At 43.7% G+C, this 25,132-nt stretch overlaps 1 protein-coding gene across 8 annotated transcripts in view; it reads right to left on the bottom strand.

The window, feature by feature from the left end:
- Positions 1-12,236: 12,236 nt before the first annotated feature.
- Positions 12,237-25,132, bottom strand: part of LOC147121022 (CAP-Gly domain-containing linker protein 4-like) — a 457,143-nt gene continuing 444,247 nt past the window's right edge. For 7 of the 8 annotated variants that reach the window (XM_085980323.1, XM_085980320.1, XM_085980321.1 and 4 more), the window contains one exon: positions 12,237-24,675. In XM_085980323.1, coding sequence (XP_085836449.1) covers positions 24,357-24,675 — 319 coding nt within the window. In that variant the 3' untranslated portion in view covers positions 12,237-24,356. The remainder of the gene's footprint in view (positions 24,676-25,132) is intronic. The other variant, XM_085980324.1, reaches the window with a different exon arrangement.

Consider the following 25,132-nt stretch of genomic DNA (forward strand, 5'->3'; position numbering starts at 1 on the left):
ATATTGTTAAAGGGAATTATATACATTTGATCAGAGTCCCTTAGTGGCTCCGCCACATGCACCCCCCCAGAATTGTCTTTAACAGAAAAAGTGAAACGGTGAGGAGGCCTGACAAGCCTGTCAGAGCGACTTCTGTACACTTGGAGTGGAAGCTGCTGGACGGCGGGCGGGCTGGCGGGCAGTTGCGCTTGATCCGGCACAGCGACTGTGGGTGGTCAGCCACGTTTTGGCGGCTGTGCGGTCTCGACCGGGCGGTCAAGGTCCAAGTGTGCCGGCTTCAACCGGTCAACCGAAATGTGGTCCGGTTTACCTCCGATATCCACAGAGAAAGTTTTGTCTCCCGGCTCCAGCACGCGGAAAGGACCAGTGTCAGGGGCCTTGAGCGGATCCCGATGAGCGTCATGGCGGATGAACACATATTCGGCGTTCTTCAGCTCTGCTGGGACGTGGGAGCTCTGAAAGCCGTGATGCGACGTTGGTACTGGTGCAAAACACCTGGCTGCCTCCTGGTGGCTGATGAGTTGATTGGATGCGGACCATGGCTCTGTTGGAGTCGGAAGGAAATCCCCTGGTACGCGTAGTGGCTGGCCATAGACGAGCTCTGCTGAGGACGAGCGAAGATCTTCCTTGGGTGCCGTGCGAAGACCCAACAGAACCCATGGTAGCCTGTCCACCCATCCAGCGCCTTGGAGGCTGGCCCTCAGTGCGGCTTTGAGCGACCTGTGAAACCGTTCGCACAGGCCGTTCGCCTGTGGATGGTAGGCTGTGGTGCGATGTAGCTTGATGCCGAGCCCCTGAGCCACTGCGTTCCAGAGCTCAGAGGAAAATTGCGGTCCACGATCAGAAGAGATGTCCGCCGGTACCCCGAAACGGGCGACCAAGAGGAGATGAATGCCCTGGCTACGTCTGCCGAAGTGCTGGATGACAAGGGAACTGCCTCTGGCCATCTAGTGGTGCGGTCTACCATCGTAAGGATGTGTGTAAACCCATGAGAAGTTGGAAGTGGCCCCACCAGGTCCACATTCACGTGATCGAACCGTCGCTCCGGAACAGCGAAGGTGGCCAATGGAGCTTTGACGTGACGCTGCACCTTGGCCTTTTGGCAGACCACGCAGGTGTTGGCCCAGTCGCGGACACCCATATGCATGCCCCGCCAAACGAACTTGGACGACATCAGCCTTTGCGAGGCCTTCATGCCAGGATGTGACAGCCCGTGTATGGCGTCAAACACTTTTCGGCGCCAGGTGACCGGCACGATAGGGCGAGGATCTCCTACGGAGATGTCACAAAGTAGCGTGGTGCCTGCGGCGTGGAATTTGACATCGACCGCTTGGAGGCTAGCGGGGTTGGTTCGGTAAGCTTGCACCTCTGGATCCGAGGCTTGATCCGCAGCCATGAAGGCATAGTCGATGCCGACTGCCTGAACGGTCGCGCGGGAGAGGCAATCCGCCACCAGGTTGTCTTTACCGGCCACGTGCTGAATATCAGTAGTGAATTCAGAGGTAAACGTTAACTGATGTTATTGTCAGGCTGACCATGGTTCGGCAGTCTTGGCCATAGCGAACGTTAGTGGCTTATGGTCTACAAAAGCAGTGAAAGGACGTCCTTCCAGCAAGAACCGGAAATGGCGGATGGCCAGAAAAAGAGCCAGCAACTCCCGGTCGAAGGTACTGTACTTCCGCTCGTTTCGCCGTAGTTGACGGCTGAAGAACGCCAGCGGTTGCCACGTTCCATTTACCCACTGTTCCTGCACTGCGCCGATGGCGTAGTCTGACATGTCGGTGGTGAGGGTGATGGTGGCACCTGGCAGCGGGTGCGCCAGCATGGTCGCATTGGCGAGGGCGCTTTTTGTGTCAACGAACGCCCAGTCCATGTCGACCGTCCAACTTACCGGATCCTTGCCAGACTTGCCCTGGAGGGCCTCGTACAGGAGCTGCATGAGCAGAGCTGCCTTAGGCATGAAGCGGTCCCGAGGAACTCCTGCAGGGCCTTGATGGTCTGCGGGCGCGGAAAGGATGTCACCGCCTCTACCTTTGCTTGCAAAGGCACCGCTCCCTCCGATGTGATGCGGTGTCCCAGGAAATCAATGTGGGGCAGACCAAACTGACACTTGGCCGGGTTGAGAATCAGGCCGTGTTGGCTGAGGCGATGAAAGAGGGTGCGTAGGTGCGCGATGTGTTCCTCCTTATTGCGACTGGCCATGAGGATGTCGTCTAAATAGACGAAAAGGAACTTGAGCTCCCGCAGCACGGAGTCCATGAGGCGCTGGAAGGCCTGGGCAGCATTCTTCAACCCAAAAGGCATCCTCAAAAATTCAAAAAGGCTGAATGGGGTGATGACTGCGGTCTTCTGCACGTCCTGCGGGTATACCTGGGCCTGGTGGTAGCCTTGGACCAGATCCACCTTGGAAAACACGGTGTTCCCAGCCAAATGGGCAGAGAAATCCTGAATGTGGGGGATCGGGTATCGATCAGGAGTGGTAGCGTCGTTAAGTCGCCGATAGTCGCCGCGTGGCCGCCATGCTTCGGTACTATGTGGAGAGGCGAAGACCAGGGACTATTGGACCGGCGAATAATCCCCAGGCGTTCCATCGTAGCGAACTCCGCCTTCACGACCGCCAGCTTACCGGGTTCGAGGCGCCGGGCCCGCGCATGGACCGGGGGGCCGGTGGTAGTGATGTGGTGTTCCACACCATGCTTCGTGGCCGTAGAAGAGAACGTAGGTCTGGTCAGGTCCGGAAATTCACCGAGCAGGCGAGCGAACTTGTCCGGAGTTGGGAAAGAGCAGGAGACGGTGCGCGACATGGTGGTACCACGGTGGCAAGGAATGGAGTGAAACATGGCCGCGTTGATCAGCCGCCGGTTCCGCACATCGACCAGGAGGCCATTGGCGCACAGGAAATCCGCGCTGAGGATGGCTTGTGAAACACTGGCCGTAACAAATTCCCAAACAAATCGCTGGCCGCCGAAGCACACCTGGACCCGCCGTTTGCCGAAGGTCCGGATAGCTCCGCCATTAGCCGCTTCGAGTGAGAGGCCGTGCCTCCCAGCTCGAGCATCAATAGCGGACGCGGGTATAATGCTGCACTGTGCGCTGGTGTCGCATAGGAATCGCCGACCAGAGATGGAATCGGTGATGAACAACAGCTTGCCAGAATTTCCGATTGCCATCGCAGCTGCGGGGCACCCGTCAGACTTGTTCTTCTTTTGCCGGGGTTGCAGTTGGTTTTTTTTGGGAGAGAAGCTGCAGGGAGGGCGGCAACATCTGGCTTTCGCGCCAAACTGCACGTGGTAGGAGCACAGCCCCGAAGGTTGAGGAGCTGGGTTGGTGTCTGTGGGGGATGGGCACCTCGTGACAGCGCAGTACTGCTGCGTCACCGCGAAAATCTTGTCCGCTTCGGCAGCAAGCGCTGCGCAGTCTGTGACTTCGGACCTGGCCAGGGCAGCTTGTACTTGCTCCGGTAACTGACTGAGGAAGAGCTCCCTAAAGAGGAAGCATTCCGGTTCGGAGCCAAGGAGAGTGAGCATTTGGCTCATGAGCTCAGACGGCTTGGAGTCCCCGAGGCCGGGCATAGCGAGCAGTCGGCAGGCACGCTCCGACTTCGTGAGCCCGAAGACCTGTAACAACCGCGCCTTGATTGTTTCATACTTGCGGTCGTCCGGGGGGTTCTCAAGCAGGCTGACGATCCGCGACGCGGTGGAGCTGTCGAGTGCGGAGACCACGTAAAAATATCGGGTCTGATCCGCAACGATGTTCTGTAATGCAAACTGGGCTTCGACCTGGATGAACCACGTGGTCGCGTGTTGCTCCCAGAATTGCGGCAGCTTCAATGCAACAGCGTTTGTTTCCATGCTTCGTTCCTTCTGTGAAAACCGTTCGCAAAAGTCAGGGTCACCAATGTAGGAATGTCTAGTTCCTATCAAGAGACTGAGGTCGACTCAGGCGATCAAACAAACGATGTTTAATGTAAAACTAATTGAGTTTAACAGTTGCAAGAGAACTACGAATACGGTCTAGTCAGTTCGGAGGCTCCACAAGGACTGCTTGGGCGGTCCCGTGGCTGGCGTCATGACGTCATCACGTTTTTCCCGCCGGTGGGGGATCACGTGGTGAACAGCATGACGTCATCGCGTTTGCCCGCACTCTTAAAGGGACCGCGCTCTGTACATGCAAACAATATATACAAAGATACAGACTCAGGCTGTAGCTAACATATTGTTAAAGGGAATTATATACATTTGATTGGAGTCCCTTAGTGGCTCCGCCACACTTGCCACTTATCATGACCTCCACCAACCACAACCATCTTCCTTTGTGCTAGGTATGACTCCAGCCAGTGGAGAGTTTTCCCTCTGATCTCCATTGACTTCAATTTTACTAGGGCTCCTTGGTGCCACACTCGGTCAAATGCTGCCTTGATATCAAGGGCAATCACTCTCACCACACCTCTGGAATTCAGCTGTTATGTTCGTGTTTGGACCAAGACTGTAATGAGGTCTGGAGCAGTGTGATCCTGGCGGAACCCAAACTGGGTATCAGTTAGCAGGTTATAGAAACACAGAAGATAGGAGCAGGAGTAGGCCATTCGGCCCCTCGAGCCTGCTCCGCCATTCAATGAGATCATGGCTGATCATCTAAACTCAGTACTCTGTCCCTGCCTTCTCCCCATATCCCTTTAGCCTTAAGAAATATATCTAACTCCTTCTTGAATATATTTAATGAATTGGCCTCAACTACCTTCTGTGGTAGAGAATTCCACAGGTTCACCACTCTCTGGGTGAAGAAATTCCTTCTCATCTCTGTCCTAAATGGCTTACCCCTTATCCTTAGATTGTGACCCCTGGTTCTGGACTCCCCCACCATCAGGAACATCCTTCCTGGATCTAGGCTGTCTAGTCCTGTTAGAATTGTATAAGTTTCAATGAGATCCCCTCTCATTCTTCTAAACTCCAGCGAGTATAAGCCCAATCGATCCAATCTCTCCTCATACGTCATTCCTGCCATCCCAGGTATCAGTCTCAGTTATTAGTGAGTAAGGGCAGCTTGATATCACTGTCAATGACACCTTCCATCACTTTGCGGATGATTGAGAGTAGGCTGATGGGGTGGTAATTGCCAGGATTGGATTTGTCCTGCTTTTGTGGACAGGACACACCTGGGCAATTTTCCACTTAGTCGGGTAGATGCCAGTGTTGTAGCTGTATTGGAACAGCTTAGCTCGAGGCGCAGCTAGTTCTGGAGCACAAATCTTCAGCACTACAGCCGGGATGTTGTCGGGGCCCATAGCTTTTGCCATGTCCAGTGCGCTCAGCCATTTTTTGATATCACTGGAGTGAATCGACTTGGTTGAAGACTGGCATCTGTGATGGTGGGAACCACAGGAGGAGGCCAAGATAGATCATCCACTCAGCAATTCTAGCTGAAAATGATTGCGAATGTTTCAGCCTTATCTTTTTCACTCACATACTGGGCTCTGCCATCATTCAGGAAGGGGATGTTCATGGAGCCTCATCCTCCCATTAGTTGTTTAATTGTCCACTGCCATTCCCAACTGGATGTGGCAGGACTGCAGAGCTTTGATCTGATCCATTGGTTGTGGGATTGCTTAGCTCTGTCTATAGCATGCTGCTTCCGCTGTTTAGCATGCATGTAGTGCTGTGTTTTAGCTTCACCAGTTTGGCACTTTATTTTTAGTTACGCCTGATGCTGCTCCTGGCATGCTTTTCTACAATTTTCATTGAACCAGGGTTGGTCACCTGGTTTGATGGTAATGGTAGAGGGATATGCCATGCCAGGAGGTTACAGATTGTGGTGGAATACAATTCTGCTGCTGTTGATGGCTCACTGCGCCTCATGGATGCCCAGTTTTAAGCTGCTAGATCTATTCTGAATCTATCCCATTTGGCAGTGGTAGTGCCACACAACACAATGGTGGATGTCCTCAGTCTCCACAAGGACTATGCAGTGGTCACTCCTACCAATACAATCATCAGCTGAGGAAGGGCGATAGGTGGTAATCAGCAGGAGGTTTCATTGCCCATGTTTAATCTGATGCCATGAATCTTCATGTGGTCTGGCGTCAATGTTGAGGGCCTCTCAGGGCCACTCCCTCCCTCCCATATACCACTGTCCCGCCAACTCTGGTGGGTTGGTCCTGCCGTTGGGACAGGACATATCCAAGGATGGTGATGAAGGAGTATCATGTTGGCTGAAAGGTATGATTCTGTGAGTATGACTGTGTCAGGCTGTTGCTTGACTAGTCTGTGGGACAGCTCTCCCAATTTTGGCACAAGTCCCCAGATGTTAGTGAGGAGGACTTTGCAGGGTCAACTGGGCTGTCACATATAGGCCAGACCAGGTAAGGATGGCAGATTTCCTTCCCAGAGGACATTAGTGAACCAGACGGATTTTTACGACAATCCGATAGTTTCATGGTCACCATTACTGATGCTCGCTTTTTTTTTTTAAAGTGCATGAGTGACTGGCGCCACTAAACCTGAGAAGGTATCGACAGCAGACCAAATCTTGTAACAATCGTATTATTGGCCCCCTTATAAATATTATTTCTATAAAATTCATTTAAAATAAATGCCAATTACATTTTATATAATAAATACAAACAGAAAATGCTGGAAATGCACAGCAGATCATTTAATATTTATAAAGAGAGACAATAATCCTTCATCAGAAATGACGACTGCTGCACACAAAATATGTGAACCAATCTTTGTTCTTTTCAGACACTGATGGACTGGCTGTATATTTCCAGAATTTTCTGTTCTCCAGTTTCATACAAAATTAATTTAGAAATAAACAAATTTAACAAATTCCAAATGTAATACTGTACAGCACTGTCATCCTGTGAAGACCTTCTGGAGCTAATTTTGACCTTGTACGAAAGTGTAAAACGGGTGATAGAGAATCGGCAGCTCATTTTCCATCTCTCCCGATTTTTATTTCCATTGACTCCAAAGTCAGAGAAATAAATAATAGACACAAATAGTTGTTTTGGGCCTTTATTGAGGCTGTCTTTAATTTTTATATTGGCCCAGATTTTCCTGTCAAAATAACGGTGAGGTTAATGGCGCTCGCCGTTATTTATGTGCAAATGGTACAGCAACTTCAGGTGAGGGGCAGATGCACAGTTAAACTCAAAAGTCCAAATGTTGCTGTCCGAGTTGCGCCACTCTACTGTTGGCTTTGCAAAAACGGCATCTCGCTGTCTGTCTCACCATTGAAATGCATTGAATGGCATGAAGTTACTATATTTGCGCAGTAGATACGAACTAAACTCACCACAAAAAGTTAAGTCTTGGCCATTCCAGTCTAAGTACCATTTTAACGATGTGATAATTGTTAATTGCTGCTAGACAACCTCTCTGGCACTAAAAATTAACTATTGCAAGCGTGGAGTCTCATTCCTTCAGGTTTTAATTGTTGATGGAGATTTTAAAAAGGTAAAATTTAAAATTTTATTTTATTTTTAACTTTTCCTTTCTGTCTGTTTTTTCTCTCACTTAATCCAATCTTTCTTTCCCTCTCTTTATTTTTCTTTCTGACAGTGAATTCACCCATTCTAATTTACACTTCCTTCTCAGTCCTTGGGCTGTTAATTTCATAATTCTTCAATCTGATAGATACACAGTTGCTTGCCCTGTTCACTCAGGTCCCAAATACCCAATTTCCCTCACTGCGACATTATCAGCTTGCACTTTCAGCAACATGCCACGCAAAAAATGTAAAAACATAAACGTGCAAGGGCAAGTCTAACTAACAGCAGACGCTGTTAGATGTCCTGCAACAGCAAAATTTGGCCCCATTGTTTTTCCATGAAGTCTAGGAAGGAAGCAGTAGGTTAATCTTTCCGCACATGCTGTTCACTACAGGGGTTGCTGAATAGTGATCAAGAGCAAAACTCTGTTCAATTTTCCCCTTCCTAACATTGGAGCTCAAGTGTTAGGTTTCCCATCACAGTCAATTAGCTATCCAGCAGTCACAGCCAAGGCTTAAACATGAATATGGACCACTTGGGAGAGGTACTGTGGAGCAACTGATACCGGTGGAACCATACCACAGTGAGGTGGTGAGAAAATAAAAAACATCAGTGTGCATTTTCTGGGTTCTCTGCACAGTATGTACCAATGCCAAAGGAATAATTATTATTGAGTAAAGGGGTACTTTCTTTGCCTTTATAACAACACTCACAATACTTCAAAGTAATTTGTTGTACCTAATGGGCTTTGAACATTTCATAGAATCAGAATGATTGATTAGGCCTCATCTGGAGTATTGTGTTCAGTTATGGGCACCACACTTTAGGAAGGATGTCAAGGCCGAGGGGGTGCAGAAGAGATTTACTAGAATAGAACCAGGGATGAGGGACTTCAGTTATGTGGAGAGATTGGAGAAGCTGACGTTGTTCTCCTTAAAGCAGAGAAGGTTAAGAGGAGATTTGTAAGAGGTGTTCAAAATCATGACTGTTTTAGTAGAGTAAATAAGGAGAAACTGTTTACAGTGGCAGAAGGGTCAGTAACGAGAGGACACTGATTTAAGGTGATTGGTAAAAGAACCAGAGGCGACACGAGGATTTTTTTTACGCAGCAAGTTGTTGTGATCTGGAATGCACTTTCAAAAGGGAATTGGATAAATACTTGAAAGGAAAAAAATTGCAGGGTTATGGGGAAAGAGCGGGTGTGTGGGACTAATTGGATAGCTTTTCCAAAGCATGATGGGCCGACTGAGATGTGATCAAGTGCTATATATATATATAAATACAACTCTCTTCAAGAAGTGTCAAACTTGTTTTTCTTACTTTGCTTGCAGTTATATAAGCGAAACTGAAAAGCATTCATTTTCAGCCATGTTATCATGATAAGGCTCTTTTCCCTATCCAAAGAAAGAAAATTGTTTGCTGATTAATTTTCCTTAAAGACAGTGCCCAGTGAGCAACAAGCTATCATTTTGAATACGACCCTTCATCAATACACATGAAGAGTCTCACCTGAAAAATTACCTTGCCTTTCTATTTCCATTGCTGGCTCATTTGCTGTGTATTTCCAGTATTTGTAGTTTCTATTTTTATCTTCAAGAAATGAATTGTAATTCTTCATAAAAGCATTTATGATAACTAAAGGAGGGACTTAGTCAAATAAATTCAAGTATGCTGTTGAAAAGCAAGCGTACAAAGATTCAGATACATATTTACCAGATGGTCATTTATATTAAATAATTAGCCTTTCACTTTCAATGTGATCGGACTGAAACAAAAGACAAAGGCCATATGAAAAGTTGAAGATGATGCAAAGCAAAGGAAAGAACTAAGAATTCAGTGAAAAGTGCAGGCAGAGCATTAGAACACCTTATTTGGCAACACTAGTCAGGGCTCCCATCCTGTCACAGGTCCAACCCTGCAATGCAGAAATCAGTCCTTCAAGCTGATGCGAGAGCTGTTTTGTGCTATAGATTTGTCACAATTGAACTGTGACAGACACTGGTGCCTTTCCCCTTAGATCCTAAGGTCACAGCAAAGAAGCTTTCATGCAACAAATGCAAAGGCAATTATAATGCACTAAACTACCCAATAATCAAACCTTTGAAACTGATTTAAATACATCACATTTCCTACATTATAGAGTTGGAAATTAACTACAATGATGGACATTTGTTGGCGACACTGATCAACTAACAAATAATTTATAGTTTTCTCATAAAATATAACTCCTCAACTGCCTGGCAAGTATTTCTTCAGATATGCTTTAATATTTTGAAACAGTAGTCTATGTACCAAATTATATTTGACAACATATCTGTATGTGAGTAATATCTTTAAATCCTTGCAGACATACTAGCTGTTACTCAGGGTCAATAGCAGTTAATGAGAGTCTGGTGCCAGATTTTTTAAAGGTCACTCTCTACTGTGATGCATTTGTTCGGATAGAAACTTATAATGGGAAATGACTGGTTTAGCTGTTCAGCTGTGACAGAATGATCACAAATTAATCTGATCTGTTGATGTGCAATATGAACTTGTAGTACAAATAAGTATCATCCTCAAAATTCAGTCATAATTTTTTTCTTTATCGTAACAGATTAAATGGATCTAATCATCTGGCAAATAGTCCAGTCATGCAACTTGTGTAAGTTGAATACAAACATGCATTTATATGGCATCTTATCACAGCCTCAAGGTATCCCACTTTACAGCTAATGGATTGTTTTTTGAAGTAAACTATTGTTTTTGGCAGCCGATTTGCACATCGTAAGGTCACAAACAAATGACCATTTTTTGATGGTGTTGGTTGAGGGTAGCGTGTTGGTCAGGACACCTGTAGACCTCCCTCTTCTCTGTTTTGAATAGTGCCATGGGATTGTTTATGACTACCTGAGCTACCAGATGGGGTTTAATGTCTCTTCCAAAAGATGGCACTTCCAACAATGCAGAACAACTCTGTACTGCACTGAAGCATTAGACTAGATTTTGTGCTCAAGTCTGTAATGAGGCATAAACCCACAGGGGGTTAAATTGGGCCAATTAGCACCCATTTTTCAGGTGCGACGTCACTTCCTCAGGCCCCAAAATGGTGGGTAGGAAGCGCGTGCATACTTATAGTAAAGGGAAAGGGAGATTTTTATTTTTATAGTGGAGTTAGGATTATTCGCAAAAGTTATTATACATGCTACATCCTTATTTCTCTTAAATTGTACCCTTTCCCTAGCCTCCAATATTTTGGTACCCTTCTGCCATGTATCATTTACCTGCGTGACTAGGCAGTCAACTGTTCCCAAGTCTCCATCAAAGTTGCTATGCAACTGCTGCTAGTGCTACCATGGGCAGTTTTCACCAAAGTTGTTTCCCTTACCAGGGGGACACATACTTACCCTCTCCCTCAAAACACCATTATCAAAATCAATTACTTTCTCAACATTATGGAAAACAAGACATCAACTTGCATCTTACCCAAAGGGCATTCTAAAATGTTGCATGCATTCTGCACATTTTGTTCTATTTTCTCTTTATCTGATTAGTAGTTTAAATTCACAAGAATACAACCTTTTTGCATCCTGGTGCTTTAAAACTGCAATGGTCATAAAGGCTTAATATCTGAAATGTCCATCAGAAAATATATTAAATTGGATATTCAATACTGAACAATACTGAGGTATGTTGATTATCTTGAGTTCTTTGTAGAAGTTATATTTATTATTTCTTTTAAAACGTGCTTCAATGCAAAATAGTTCTGAAGGAGATGTCAACTTTCCACTTGTTGGTATTTGATTCATAAATTCAAAGGACTGAAAATTGTCCTTAAGAAGCTTGGGCATGTTGATATTCATGGTGATTCTCCTGCTCATCCGCCGTAACTATGGCAGAAGAATTGTGGAAACCCCCCCAAGAAAACGACATAAACATCGTTCATCCCCTTACTCTTTAGTACTGCATTCAGTTATGGACACAAGAAGGATATATTGGCATTGGCGAGGGTACAGTTCCAATTTACCAGACCGATACCAGGACTTAAAGGGTTACATTTTGAGGACATAAACTTGGCTTGTATTCTCTTGAGTTTAGAAGGTTGAGGGGTAATCTAACCGACCTGCTTAAAATGATAAACAGGATTTAATAGGATAGAAAGAAAACTATTTCCTCTTTTGTGGAAATCCAGAACAAGAGGCCATAACCTTAAAATTAGATCTAGGCCATTTAACAGTGAAATCAGGAAGCACTTTTTCACTCAAAGGCTAGTGGAAATCTGGAACTCGCTCCCCCAAAATGGTGGGTCAATTGAAATTTTGAAGACTGAGATCGATAGATTTTTTATTAGGTAACGGTATCAATGGAACAAAGGTGGGTAAATGGTGTTGATGTACAGATCTAATTGAATGGCCTACTCCTGTTCCTAGTGTCAAAACCCATTACTACAATTATAGCTGTCTTAAATGCTTTGTAATAGTCTTCTTACAGAGAAGTCACCTTCAAGGAATATGAGTGAGATTTATGACCAAAATGAGTGAGACAGATTGAAAACCCATTTCAACTTCTGAAAAGATGTATATTTTTAGTAGTGAAATAGGTCACATTTTTAGAACAAAATGAGTGAGGCTCACCCCAAATTGTAAGAGTTGACAGCCTTGTTTATGTTGGCAATGATTTCTGTGGGCACAATGAATTGCAGTTTTCCTGGGACCTCACCGCATGTACGTATAAATGGAGCTTCAAGGAACAGCGACAAAAAACAAAGAATTCAAACATGTTTATTCTGCTTAGGGGAAAAAAGAACAAAACAATTTATTTGACGTTTCAATTTCACCCATTATGGAAGCAATTAGGAGTTTGTCACACAACAGTAAACAGTATTAATAATGCATGATTCTTATCGAAGTTGTACTGAACAGATGATTTTTAAATGGGTGTGTCCACTACTGTATTTGTGTTGTAAATGTGTTGTCTGCCATCTATACTTGTACATGTTAAAAAATAAAGTTGAAGTCTATCTTAGCACAATGTCTACAATCATTTTAAGAGAAAGACTTGTACATCAAAATAGTTCTGCATCATCAAATGTTTACATTTCTTAAAATTCCTTCAGTAAAATACTGCAACATTTTTTATTTTACTAAGTAGAAAGCAATTGCTAGCTCTCTAGAGGTGCCACAATAGATCAAAATAACTATAGCAATATCCAAAAATAGCACAAACTCTATTAAGCTGAAGAATTTATTTAAATACCTTAGTGCTGTTGTTTATTCAGAGCTAACATTTTGAAGAGACAGTGGCCTTTTAGTTATCTTTCATACAGAGTAAATATTTCTCTTGGTTTTAGTTGCTTCTCAAGCAATAATCTAGGGGAAAAAACTGTCCCTCGTATTCCTACCCTATCAAGAAATGTGGGAGTACAGAGATGATAAACTAAGATTTTTTTCCCTCCTTCCCATAGGGATGCCTTGACTCAAGCCTTATTAGCAATATAGAATATATATTTATAACAATCTTGCCCTGTGAATTGGTCTAGTTGAAAGCTGACAGTTCAGAGGCATCTGAATTCATAGCATCAAAGCTGGGTCTTGAATCCTAGTTTCCTAATAAACTGAAGCCACTAGGCCATCATAAATCTAATCTACCTATAGAAAAGTCTAGTGCATCAATCGCATGTGTTACTCATGCAGAGTCTTTGCCACATTTGCACTGAATTAGCTCATAGATATTCATAAAATAGCAACAAATCACAACTGAACAGATAGCACTTGTTCACTGGTAGTTTTATTATCTTAAAAATATAATTTTTACAAAACCTAATTTCTTCTGACCTGTAATTGGGATTTATAGGCTGCTACCAATCCATAAACCTCCCTTACCAATAGCAATTAGCTTCTAATTGATCACAGGATGTGGCTATTTACAGTAAAAAATACTTTGTTGCTTTAATGGGGTAGATCAGGTTATATTCAGCAGGGCCTTTTTTAAATGGCGGCTGCCTGAAATGAGCACAGGCCTCATTTCAATAATGGAATTAGGCTTCTGCACCCATTTCCGGACCAGTTCACAAAATTGGTTAAAATTAGTCCGAGCTTGTGATGCCGCAAACTCTACAGCGGCCCTTAAATGGACTGCTGGAGGCCGCGGAAAAAGCCTGCAGGTAAGTTTTTTAAACTTAGCTTAATGTGTAGCCAGGAGCAGGAGCGCACCTATGAGACTTGGCCGATGTCTGACCCAGCCAAAATTGATCAGCCCCTGACCGCAGCCCGCAGCTCGGTAAAATTATGATGAGGGCCGACGACCAATTTAGGCCAGTCCTCAGGCCACTCCGTTCTTGCGCACCTTGACTGCACACCACATGAAACGTGCCCAGTTTCGGACGCTAATTTAGGCCCCATGATATCCTCCAACTTGTCATCTGCAACACTATGCAAGACCCACCACTGTTTAAATATTTTGTAAAAAAGTATGTCAAGTCTGTTAGAATGTTTGATGCACTTTAAATCAAGTCGAAGAACAAAGCAACGGTAGTCCAGAAACCAACTATCAATAAAAGTATCCTGACATTGCTAGTTGGATTATAGAAAACAGACTTTTCAGAACATTTTAAAAACAGTATATTAAGGATATTACATCTTTAACCAGCAAGAATTTAGGGATTGATGTCCCAGGTCAGATTAAGATGGGACGATGTTAAAAAATGGCAATGAGTACCTAAAGAGGATGTTTATTATCCAAAATAACAACAGAAAACGCTGGAAAAACTCAGCAGGCCAGGCAGCATCCGTGGAGAGAGAAACAGAGTTAACGTTTCAGGTCGATGACCCTTCATCAGAACTGGAAAAAAGCAGGAAATGGAAAGTAAGTTTAGGGGCTGGGAAGGGGGGGAGGGGATGAAAGAACAAAAGGGAAGGTCAGTGATAGGATAGAAAGCAGGAGAGATTAAGAGACATTGAGAGATATTCAAGGCAAGAGGTGGTAATGGGACAGGATAAGAAACAAAGGATGGCTCCAGATGGGGTGTGAATTGCACTGGCAGAATGAAGGACAGCTGCCATGTGGGAGGGAAGAAAAAAAAAAGGGGGCCAAACAAAAAGTGTGGATAAAAAAAAAGAAAATATATATATATGTGATAGGGGCCGAGGTTATGATCTGAAATTGTTGAACTCTATGTTGAGTCCAGAGGGCTGTAGAGTGCCTAATCGAAAGATGAGGTGCTGTTCCTCAAGGTTATGTTGAGCTTCCGTGGAACAATGCAAGAGGCCGAGGACGGTGAGGTCTGAGTGGGAATGGAGCGGTGAATTAAAGTGACAGGCGACCGGAAGCTCGGGGTCCCCCTTACGGACGGAACGGAGGTGTTATGCAAAGCGGTCACCCAATCTGCGTTTGGTCTCCCCATTATCCAAACTGGGCAGTAGCTTTAGGAGATCAAGTAGGTGTACAAAGTTAATCCTACCTGGAAATTTTGAGATCAGTCTCACAAATTAATGCAAAAATCACTAATGCATATACTCACACTCTTTATTTTCTTAAGTGAGGCAGTCAGTAATTGATGCTTAAAATAGAACATATTTAAACAACCCATTAGTTACAGCAATGGATTCCTAATCAGATGGTAGTAAGGCAGATTCAGGGTGATTTTCAGGTCCATTGTGCCACATTAACAGGCACACTTGAGGGTATAATGGAGTGGTACTTGGGAAGAAATCAGTTGTGCTCGACTTTCACTCATAAAGCGCATGATGTACATTTCTATTGGTCATTATGCACACTGCAAATACAGCTTCCTACAAGAGGCAGAAATGGACTTACTTGAATTGGTCCAAGAAACTGTGTCTATGTGAGCTAAGATTATGCAGGGACGCCGTGACAGTGTTGTGCTGCATGTTACAAGGTCACCTTCAACTGATCTGTACCATAGGGTTGGCACTACCAGTGGTAAGCAAGGTTACCAGTGCACTCAACTTCTTGACTCCGACTCTTTCCAGGCTGGCATAATAATCGTCTGCACCATCAGCCGACATGACATCCACAGATGCATGGAACAAATTAGTTCATCAATGAGCATAGCCAGCTATTTTACCTCTTTTCCTGCTGGGCAGCAACAGAAGCATGACACAGTTGACCAGACTGCTGCATTTCCCAAAGTACATTGCAATAGTGACTATGGGGAAATTTTTCGGGTGGTCAGTGGGCGTGATCGGTGGCGGGTCGGCTGGGAAAAAAACATTTTTGTCAGCGGGTTGGGACCCCGCTGTCAACCCGCCACCACGTGCCTTTCCCAAATGTCAGGTCTGTTAATGCTGAGCAGACCCGACACGCAGCGGTGGGGGAGGCAATTCTGGTCATTATGACCTTGTTAACAGGCCATTAACAACTATTTTTAGCTCACCTTCAGAGTTTACCAGGTCGCCCATGGGGTCTACGCTGCTCGGAGATCACATCAGGTAAGCAGGGCACAAGTTGAATGGCCATGGAATCATCTCATTACTTGACAGCTGCAAATGTGCTATAAAAGCTCCCATCTCACAGCTGTTCACTTTCCAAGCTCAGAAGCTGTTGCTTACTGTACTTGGTAGACAGATTGAGCTTTATGCAGGTTGCAAGTGTTTGGAGTAAACTCTCTATCCAGTGTCACCTCATTGGAACAACCTCTCTCACCACTGACAGATCGGTTCTGTCATCTCAAGTTCACCTGACATCCATTACAACAGCATCGGTGCCCTTGAAACTATCTCACTTTGGTCCTCACAATCTTACCACGATCAGCCCCAACACCAGCAGCACCACCAACTTTCTCCACAATCCACAGGGCATCAGCACCCGACCACAATTCTGCCCGGGACAACAGGGATGGCCTCACCATGGCCAAATTTACTTCACTTGAGGCTGTACACCCTGGCTGCCACATGATGCGCCAGGTTGACACCACTCCACACCAACACCATGTTACAAGGTGATCTTCAACTGACCTGTACAATGCCCAAGCCATTCCTTTCACACTCATGACCATTGCGGGGGGTACCATTATGTCTAACCATTCACTGCAACTCACTAAGCCACTTCCAAAGGTTCACACAAATCTGTTCAAGAATGCAAAGTGTTGAAAATAAAGAATCAATGTGTGACAGCACATTAACAGAAACCTCACATGAACATTGGCTAAAACACCCAAATGCCTATCCTTGTGTGTTGTTATGGTGTGGAGATGCCGGTGTTGGACTGGGGTGGACAAATGTAAGAAGTCACACAACACCAGGTTATAGTCCAACAGTTCAAATAAAACTGTTGGACTATAACCTGGTGTTGTGTGACTTCTTACATTTGTGTGTTGTTAGTTGATATGATTGGATGAGGGTGAGTGTGAGGGGTGGCTAGTAAGATGGGGAAGTGATAATGTCGATAGAGAGGGATGGGTGGTGGTGCAAGGTAAATTGGTGTGAGTAAGGATGTGCAGGAGTAGGGTAGGGAAAGCAGAGTGATGGGGATGTGATGAATGGCACAGGAGGATGAGGTTGAGTGTGACTTTGCAGTAACGTTTCGTGATCTACTGAGATCATTGAAAGGTTTGCGCCACTGCAGCCTGGTCCTCCTGATGACATCCCTACTTGTGTTCTCCTGTGCAATGTGCAACCAGTCTGCGTTGGTCTCCTGGGGAGGTCCCTTCCACCCATTGGAAGGGAAGAGAAACACTCTGTGTGCTGTGGCTCCCTCTATAAGCATATGAAGGGAGTCCTGGGAGAGCCTGGGTGAAGCCGTACACCTCTGTGCAGTGCTTGTCAGTGTTTACAGCCCTCAATGCCATAGAACACTGACAGCACAACTGTCAAAATCAATTTGCGCATGGTCCCTTTAAGGCTGATGACACTATCAGACCCGCTTCCTTCAATTGGCCGGCAAATACGCTGGGCGGGCTTAACAAAACCCATTGGGGAAACCATTTTGGACAGCGGGCTGGGGCCAGCAGCGAGGCCGGGACCCGCCGAGGTTGGTAAAATCCAGCCCTACATTTCAAAAGTGCTTCATTGGTTGTAAAGCACTTGAATGGCGCTATATAAATGAAAGTCTTTCTTTCTTTCCAGGGAATCCTTGATGCCAACCAGCAGGAGCCACTTCTCTTCTGGAACCATCATTTGCTCCTCCCCACCTGTTTCCCCTGACATAACCACTGCTACCTCCTCACGATATGTGTAGCTGTACTGCTGCTTGCAAAGGTTGGTGAGAAGTACATAAGGTTTTGTGAGGTGCTGCATTGCCCTGGTCCACTGGCAGTCTGCTGTTCCAGGCCTACATGTACAGGAAATTGGCTAATATTGCAATGTTATCTCCAAGGCACATCTTTCAACACAGCTCACATCACAAAATACCAAGTTTGGATGGTAGTCGGGATATACCTGTATGGGAATCAGTGAGAAAGAGGCATGATATAAGAACTGGATGGTACTAACTAATAGCTTGGGGAGGATAGTGTCTTCATTCTCTCATCCCCTCAATGCTCTCATAAGCAAAGATGCTAAGGGTGACATGCTCCAGGGCAGTTAAAGGCTTGTAATTTCTGAGCCCTCCTCCAGTTCAGGTCTGTTTGTATTAAGTGTCATTTTATTGTGCATGCAGGAAATTAGTCAGGACATGTTGTAAGGAACTAATACAAATTGACAGATGTGCCAAATCTGTAGCCCATCATGCACGTCATGAAGGGACCATGTAGCCTGTAGCTAGATTGTGTTACAGTGCTTTTGTATGTGAAACTGTTCAAGGGTTTCAGTTGTAAGTTTCATTTGCAATATGTGCCCTGTGGGTACCCATGGTCAGCAATAAAAGAGCAATGATGCTGTGTACAGCCTTGGCATGGGTGGTTTGCATATATAGGCTGTTGGATAAGATTGCCGTGGCAGCTTGTTCCATGTGCCAAGATCTTGCGAGTAGTACATTCAGGATTGAGTGTGACCACCTCCTCCTACCAAGCATGCTACCTTGCATCGTCTGGGGGTGAAGATCTGGAGTGGCAAACAGGGCAATCTTTCTTGTACGCACCTCATGCAACAGTGCCTCCATCTTGCCAGCAGGGATTAAATGAAGCACTGCTCCATCACTAGTCCAGAGGCTACATTTCCAGCTTCCACATTTGTATGCCAGCCGTTGATTATTGGCAGCCTCTTTCTTCACCAAGGAGCTTTTAGAAAAGCATACATTAAAAAGAATTCCAGCTTATTTAAAGGGTAACACCATTTTTTTCCCTCTATGCAACAACCTACCTTTAAGTAACTACATTCCTTTAAAGTTTCTCATCATCCCTTGTCCGCAGTCCTTAAAGAACTACTGACACCAATTTCCTGCCATCTCTCTGGCTAGCTCCCAGCACCAGACCCAATATGGGCTGAGAGCTCACCAACTTAAAAAAAATACCGCTGACCCTGGAAGTCTGGCCGTGTCTGCACTCATCTAAAGAGGCAGAACATTTTCCTGCCATTCCCATCTCCTATGGGTCTGCTCATGGTCCTAAAAATATTCCCTACTGTCTCATGAAATCATTTAGTAGCCCATTTGAGATTGATTTTCCCAGTAATCACCCATGTCACCAGGAGTATCTGGTGCTAGGTCATCAATCCACAGTATTTACCATTTTGTTGCAATGTTTCCTACAGTAAATATAACTTTCTTAAACCACCAGAAGTGTTAATCATTTATACCTGCAGCTGCGTCACTGAGGAAAGGAAACGGTCTCTTTAATACTAAACTTAAGAGAGGCTTTGTCTATAAGTGCAGTTAACCTCTTCATTGTACAGTACTGTATAACTAAAGATTTCTGACCCTGATATACAGAGCTTGTCAGTTAATAGGAACACTTGTTCAGCATTTGGGTTTCTTCCCAATAAATTACAATGAAGGGAATGTTGGCTTATGGGAACGGTTGAGACTGGGAGTGTATGCATTACAGGCATTTTTCTTAGCTAGTGCCACAACAAATCAATTACTGCATCAGCAAATATAGGAACTTAAAACAAAGGCATACACATGTTTTAATATGCATATAATTAAACCAAATTAATATTTTTACATTTACATACTACTATTATATCCCCTTCTGATGAATACTGATTTTTTTTAAATAAATGGATGACATACAAATGGTATATTGAGTAGATTTATATCTCTATTGCCATTGCCGGCGACGGCCTGGTATGGGCCCGACCCTCCAGTGCCATCCATTTTCAGGGCTAGTTGATTTGGCTTAGAGAGGGTGCAGAAAAGATTTACGAGAATAATTCCAGGAATGAGGGACTTCAGTTACGTTGATAGACTGGAGAAGCTGGGGTTGTTCTCCTTGGAGCAGAGAAGGTTGAGAGGAGATTTGATCGAGGTGTTCAAAATCATGAGGAGTCTGGACAGAGTAGATAGAGAGAAACTGTTCCCATTGGCAGAAGGGTCGAGAACCAGATTTAAGGTGACTGGCAAAAGAACCAAAGGCGACGTAAGAAAAAACTTTTTTATGCAGCGAGTGGTTATTATCTGGGGTGCACTGCCTGAAAGGGCGGTGGAGGCAGACTCAATCACAGCTTTCAAAAGGGAGTTGGATAACTAAATTTGCAGGGCTACGGGGAAAGGGCGGGGGAGTGGGACTAGCTGAAGTGCTCGACGGGCCGAATGGCCTTCCGTGCTGTAACCATTCTATAATTCTATGATACCTCTCTATATTACCAGTCCAACAGTAGTGCTACTTCTGGTTGCAGTATAAACACAAATGGTGCTTATACTAAAGGTAGGGGTGGCAAATAATCGTCATGGCCACTTGTCAGGCTAAGCGACTAAAGTGAAGCTGCTCCCCTTTGTACATGTGTGAAGTAGTTTCACTACCACTCATCTGTATAAGGTTTCCCTAAACCATTGCTGCCAAAATGAAAGAAAAAGATAAAATAAAATTCAACAAAATTGCACAAACACAAACTTAGATTCCTATTAAACTAATTTCAACATGCCCACAGCCAGAAAAGATAGCCAAGAACTACAGTATTTACACTGCTGTCACAGCATTGCTACACATGAAGGTGAAAATGATCTCTTCAGGGAATCTTAGTGCTGACTTGCCTACCTTATAAAACTGCCACTGGGGCTGCTGCTAATGGCAGATAAAGTAAATGCATCACTAATGAGTCAGTTTTACTACACCCTCTTATCACCCAATATAGCTGGGGTAATGACTTTAGCTCTTTGGCATTTACAGGAAGTAATACTTCTAATTTAGATCAGGTTACAATACTTTCTATTGTTGTTGAAAGGTAATTGACCTGAAACGTTAACTCTGTTTCTCTCTCCACAGATGCTACCTGAACTGCTGAGTGTTTCCAGCATTTTCTGTTTTTATGACAATACTTTTTATGCTGCTTGCTTAATAGGAATACATAGAAAAAAAGACTATTTTACTTACCACAAGTACATTCCCATTAAGAAACAGCCCCTGTACTATGAAATATAACAGCACAATGAAACATAACACACTTTAACACCTATATTCAAAAATAACAACCCTTCTTTGAAAAAATTCTAAATATATATATATTATATATTAAAAACTTCAATGTGCATCACATTTCTTTTTGTCCTGCACTGAGCTTGAACTACTTTTCCTTACAATAACTTTTATAATGGTGTATTTTTTTTGGGGGGGGGGGGGTTCTGTGAAAATAAATGTGTACAACTGCATTGTTTTGAAAGGACACAATAGCTGTAAGTCAGCAGTTAGTAAGGAAGCAGTGTGTCGGCTGTGTATGCACAACCACCAGATGATTGAAAATGTCTGGGGAACAAAAATACCTTGTCAGGCTTAACTAGGAAGTGACATTTTGTTTGTGCTTTCAGATACTTTCATGCACAGTACACAGTAAATACTCTATGGCACTTTCATAATGAAGCATCATACGCTAAAAGTTACTAATCCATAATGCAATTGCTTTTCTATATATAAATCTGATACTGATGTCTCTTAACAATTAGGTAAAAGCAAGAGCATTACCTTCATCAAAAGTGCAACAGACTGCGTGGACTACATGTACACTTGTGAATAATCACTAATGTCACATTCACGCATATAAACCGCATAGTAAAAAAACTTTTCCCTCTATTTCCATTCTAACCTTTTTCATTTTCCTGCTAGATACATAGGCCTGGAGTTTCCTCTGTGCGCAACCCAGACGTTGTGCCCGAAGCTGTGGCCATTTTGCCGATGTAAAATTACACCCAAGTATTCGCCCAATCTCATTAGAAAATGCCCAAACTTAAAATGGGGTAAATGGCCATAAATCAGCAGACATTAGCATAAGCAATCGGGGCTCAAGGAAACACCGAACCCACACCAGTATATTTCTTCTTTCAGTCTTAATAAAATTTAGGTTCCAACTCATTTAACCATCATTCATGGACACGAGGCACAGCATGTTTAAGAATCTGCAATTCAGGAAGCTTTTCAATTTTTAATGTGCCATAAAACAGCGCAGATTCACCAGACTAATACCAGGGCTTAAAGAGTTAAATTATGAGGATTAGTTGCATAAACTTGGATTGTATTGTCTTGAGTTTAGAAGGTTGAGGGGTAATCTAATTGAGATCTTTGCAAAGTTAAAAGGATTCGATAGAGTAGATACAGAGAAACTATTTCATCAGGTGAGGGAATCTAAAACAAAGGGGTATAATCTTACAATCAGAACTAGGCCATTTAGCAGTGAGATCAGGAAGCACTTGTTCACACAAAAGGTAGTGGAAATCTGGAACTCGCTCCCCAAAATGGTGGGTCACCTGAAATTTTCAAGACTGGGATCGATAGATTTTTGTTAAGGGTACCAAGGGATATGGAGCACAGGCAGGTAAATGTAGTTGAGGTACAGATCAGCCATGAGCTAATAGAATGGCGGAACAGGTGCAAAGGGCATAACGGCCAATTCTGTTTCTAGTGTCAAAACCCATTACAGTACTACAATTACATTGAATTACATGTCATTTACAGCACAGAAACAGGCCCATTCAGCGCAACTGGTCTATGCCGGTGTTTATGCTTCACACGAGCCTCCTCCCACTCTACTTCATCGAACCCTATCAACATACCCATCTATTTCTTTCTCCCTCATGTACTTATCTAGCTTCCGTGAGTGGGCAAGAACATGGCAGATGGAATATAATGTGGATAAATGTGAAGTATCCACTTTAGTAGAAAAAACAGAAAGGCAGAGTATTTCCTAAATGGTGAAAGATTGGGGAATGCAGAGGCTCAAAGGGACCTAGGTACATGAGTCACTGAAAGTGAATGTGCAGGTGCAGCAAGCCATTAGGAAGGCAAATGGTATGCTGACCTTCATTACAAGAGGATTTGAGTACAGGAGTAAAGAAGTCTTACTCCAATTATATAGGGCCTTGGTGAGGCCACACCTGGAGTACTATATACAATTTTGGTCTCCTTACCTAAAGAAGGATATACTTGCCATAGAGGGAGTGCAACGAAGGTTCACGAGATTAATTCCTGGGATGGCAGGACTGTCGTATGAGAAGAGACTGAGTAAACTAGGCCTGTATTCTCTTGAATTCAGAAGAATGAGAGGGGATCTCATTGAAGCATACAAAATTATTACAGGGCTTGATAGGGTGGATGCTGGGAGAATGTTTCCCTTGGCTGGGGAGTCTAGAACCAGGGCCCACAGCCTCAGGATAAAGGGAAGGCCATTCAGGACTGAGATGAGAAGAAATTTATTCACCCAGAGGGTGGTGAATTTTTGGAATTCTCTACCCCAGAGGGCTGTGGAGGCTCAATCATTGGGTATATTCAAAACAGAAGTCAATAGGTAGCTGACTAGTAAGGGCATCAAGGGATATGGCGATAGGGTCGGTGAATGGAGTTGAGGCAGAAGATCAGCCATGATCTCATTGAATGGTGGAGCAGGCTCAAAGGGCCGAATGGCCTACTCCTGCTCCTATTTCTTATGTTTCCCTTAAATGCATCTATACTAGTATCCACAACTACTCCAACTGGTAGCATGTTTCACATTCTAACCACTCTCTGAGTAAAGAAGTTGCTCCTGAATTCCTTATTGGATTTATTAGTGACTATCTTATATTTATGACCCCTAGTTTTGGACTCCCAAAGGAGGAAATATCTTCTCTACGTCTATCCTATAATACTCTTTCATAATTTTAAAGACCTCTATTAGGTCAGCCTTCTCTTTTCTAGAGAAAACAGCTCCAGCCTGTTCAGTCTTTCCTGATAGTTATAACCTCTCAGTTCTGGTATCATACTTGTAAATCTCTTCTTACAGAGCGGTCACCTTCAAGGAAATATGAGTGAGATTTATGATCAAAATGAGTGAGACAGATTGAAAACCCATTTCAACTTATGAAATTGTATATACTTTTAGAAGTAAGATATGTGAAACAGGTAACATTTTTAGAACAAAATGAGCGAGTCTCATCTCAAATGGTAAAAGATGACAGCCTTGTTTATGTGCCACTGATTTCTGTGGATATAATGAAGTGCAGCTTTCCTGGGACCTCAGCACACGCATTAAAACAAACAGAAAATACAGAGCAGGTCTCAGTGAAGATAAATGTTAAAAAAAACACTCAAAGAATTGCAATTAAAAGACCAAAAAAATGACTTTGTTTCCTGCTGCGCCTAAAAATCTGGTTTGATGGAAAAATGTAAAAGATCAAGGAGACTTGGACATATTCTAATTACGCATGTAACTCACGCCCAAAATTACACAATCTTTTAAGTCACGTAATTTGTTTGCACCCAGATTACAGGTGTATCTGGCGCAAATGTGAGGAAACTCCAGGCTTAAGTGCTTATGTTAAATTCGGTATGCCTACATTCTCCCTAAACTTGCCACAAACAAATCCTTTACCCATAAATATCATCCACTAGTTTGGTGCCATTAATCCCTCGGTACGTGACCCGGCTTGGTCGCACCAGAACCCCATAATTTGATTTACAAGTAAAATAACGTTTCTTTCCCACAGAGCCGTCATTTTTTCCTTTTGGTGAGCGCAATTCTAGTCCAAGCCATACTCCAGGAGCAAAATCAGTAGGTCCAATGTATTTAATGGTTGCCATCTCACTGGAGCTGCTCAGTAGGACCTGTGACCCTTCCTGTAACTTCACGTTTCTCTCAATGGTACTTGTGCTGCTCCAGCTTCGTCTCATGATTGCATTTTTTGGCCTGGAAACAAGAAATAGTATTGTGAGAAGTAAATCACATGAGTTCTGATGAAAGGTCCAGACCCAAAACATTAGCCTACCTTTCTTTTTCAGCTGTGCATTTCTAGCATTTTCTGTTTTTATCTCAGATTTCATGCATTTGTGGCTTTTTTTATTTCTACGAAATCATACTATTACTTTATGACATAGATGTTCCTAAGGTCTGAAGACTGAGGGAAGCTCCTGCCTCTAATGATACTGGATCTATTTGGTTAAAGATCAATCAAATCTACTGGAAAATAAAAAACACTTTCAAAGCTGTTTCTAATGTTTGGATGTTAATCGCTCAGTACTGCACAGTGATTGTACTCAATGTAATTATATTATTCAATTTAAAAAAAACTTACTCCCAACAAGCATTGTAAGAACTATGATACACATTTTGTGACTTAACTGAGAGGAATTAATTAAAAAGGTTT

Source organism: Somniosus microcephalus, chromosome 3 (genome assembly GCF_052327205.1).
Source record: "Somniosus microcephalus isolate GS21.2 chromosome 3, FLI_Smic_1.0, whole genome shotgun sequence".
NCBI lineage: Eukaryota > Metazoa > Chordata > Chondrichthyes > Squaliformes > Somniosidae > Somniosus > Somniosus microcephalus.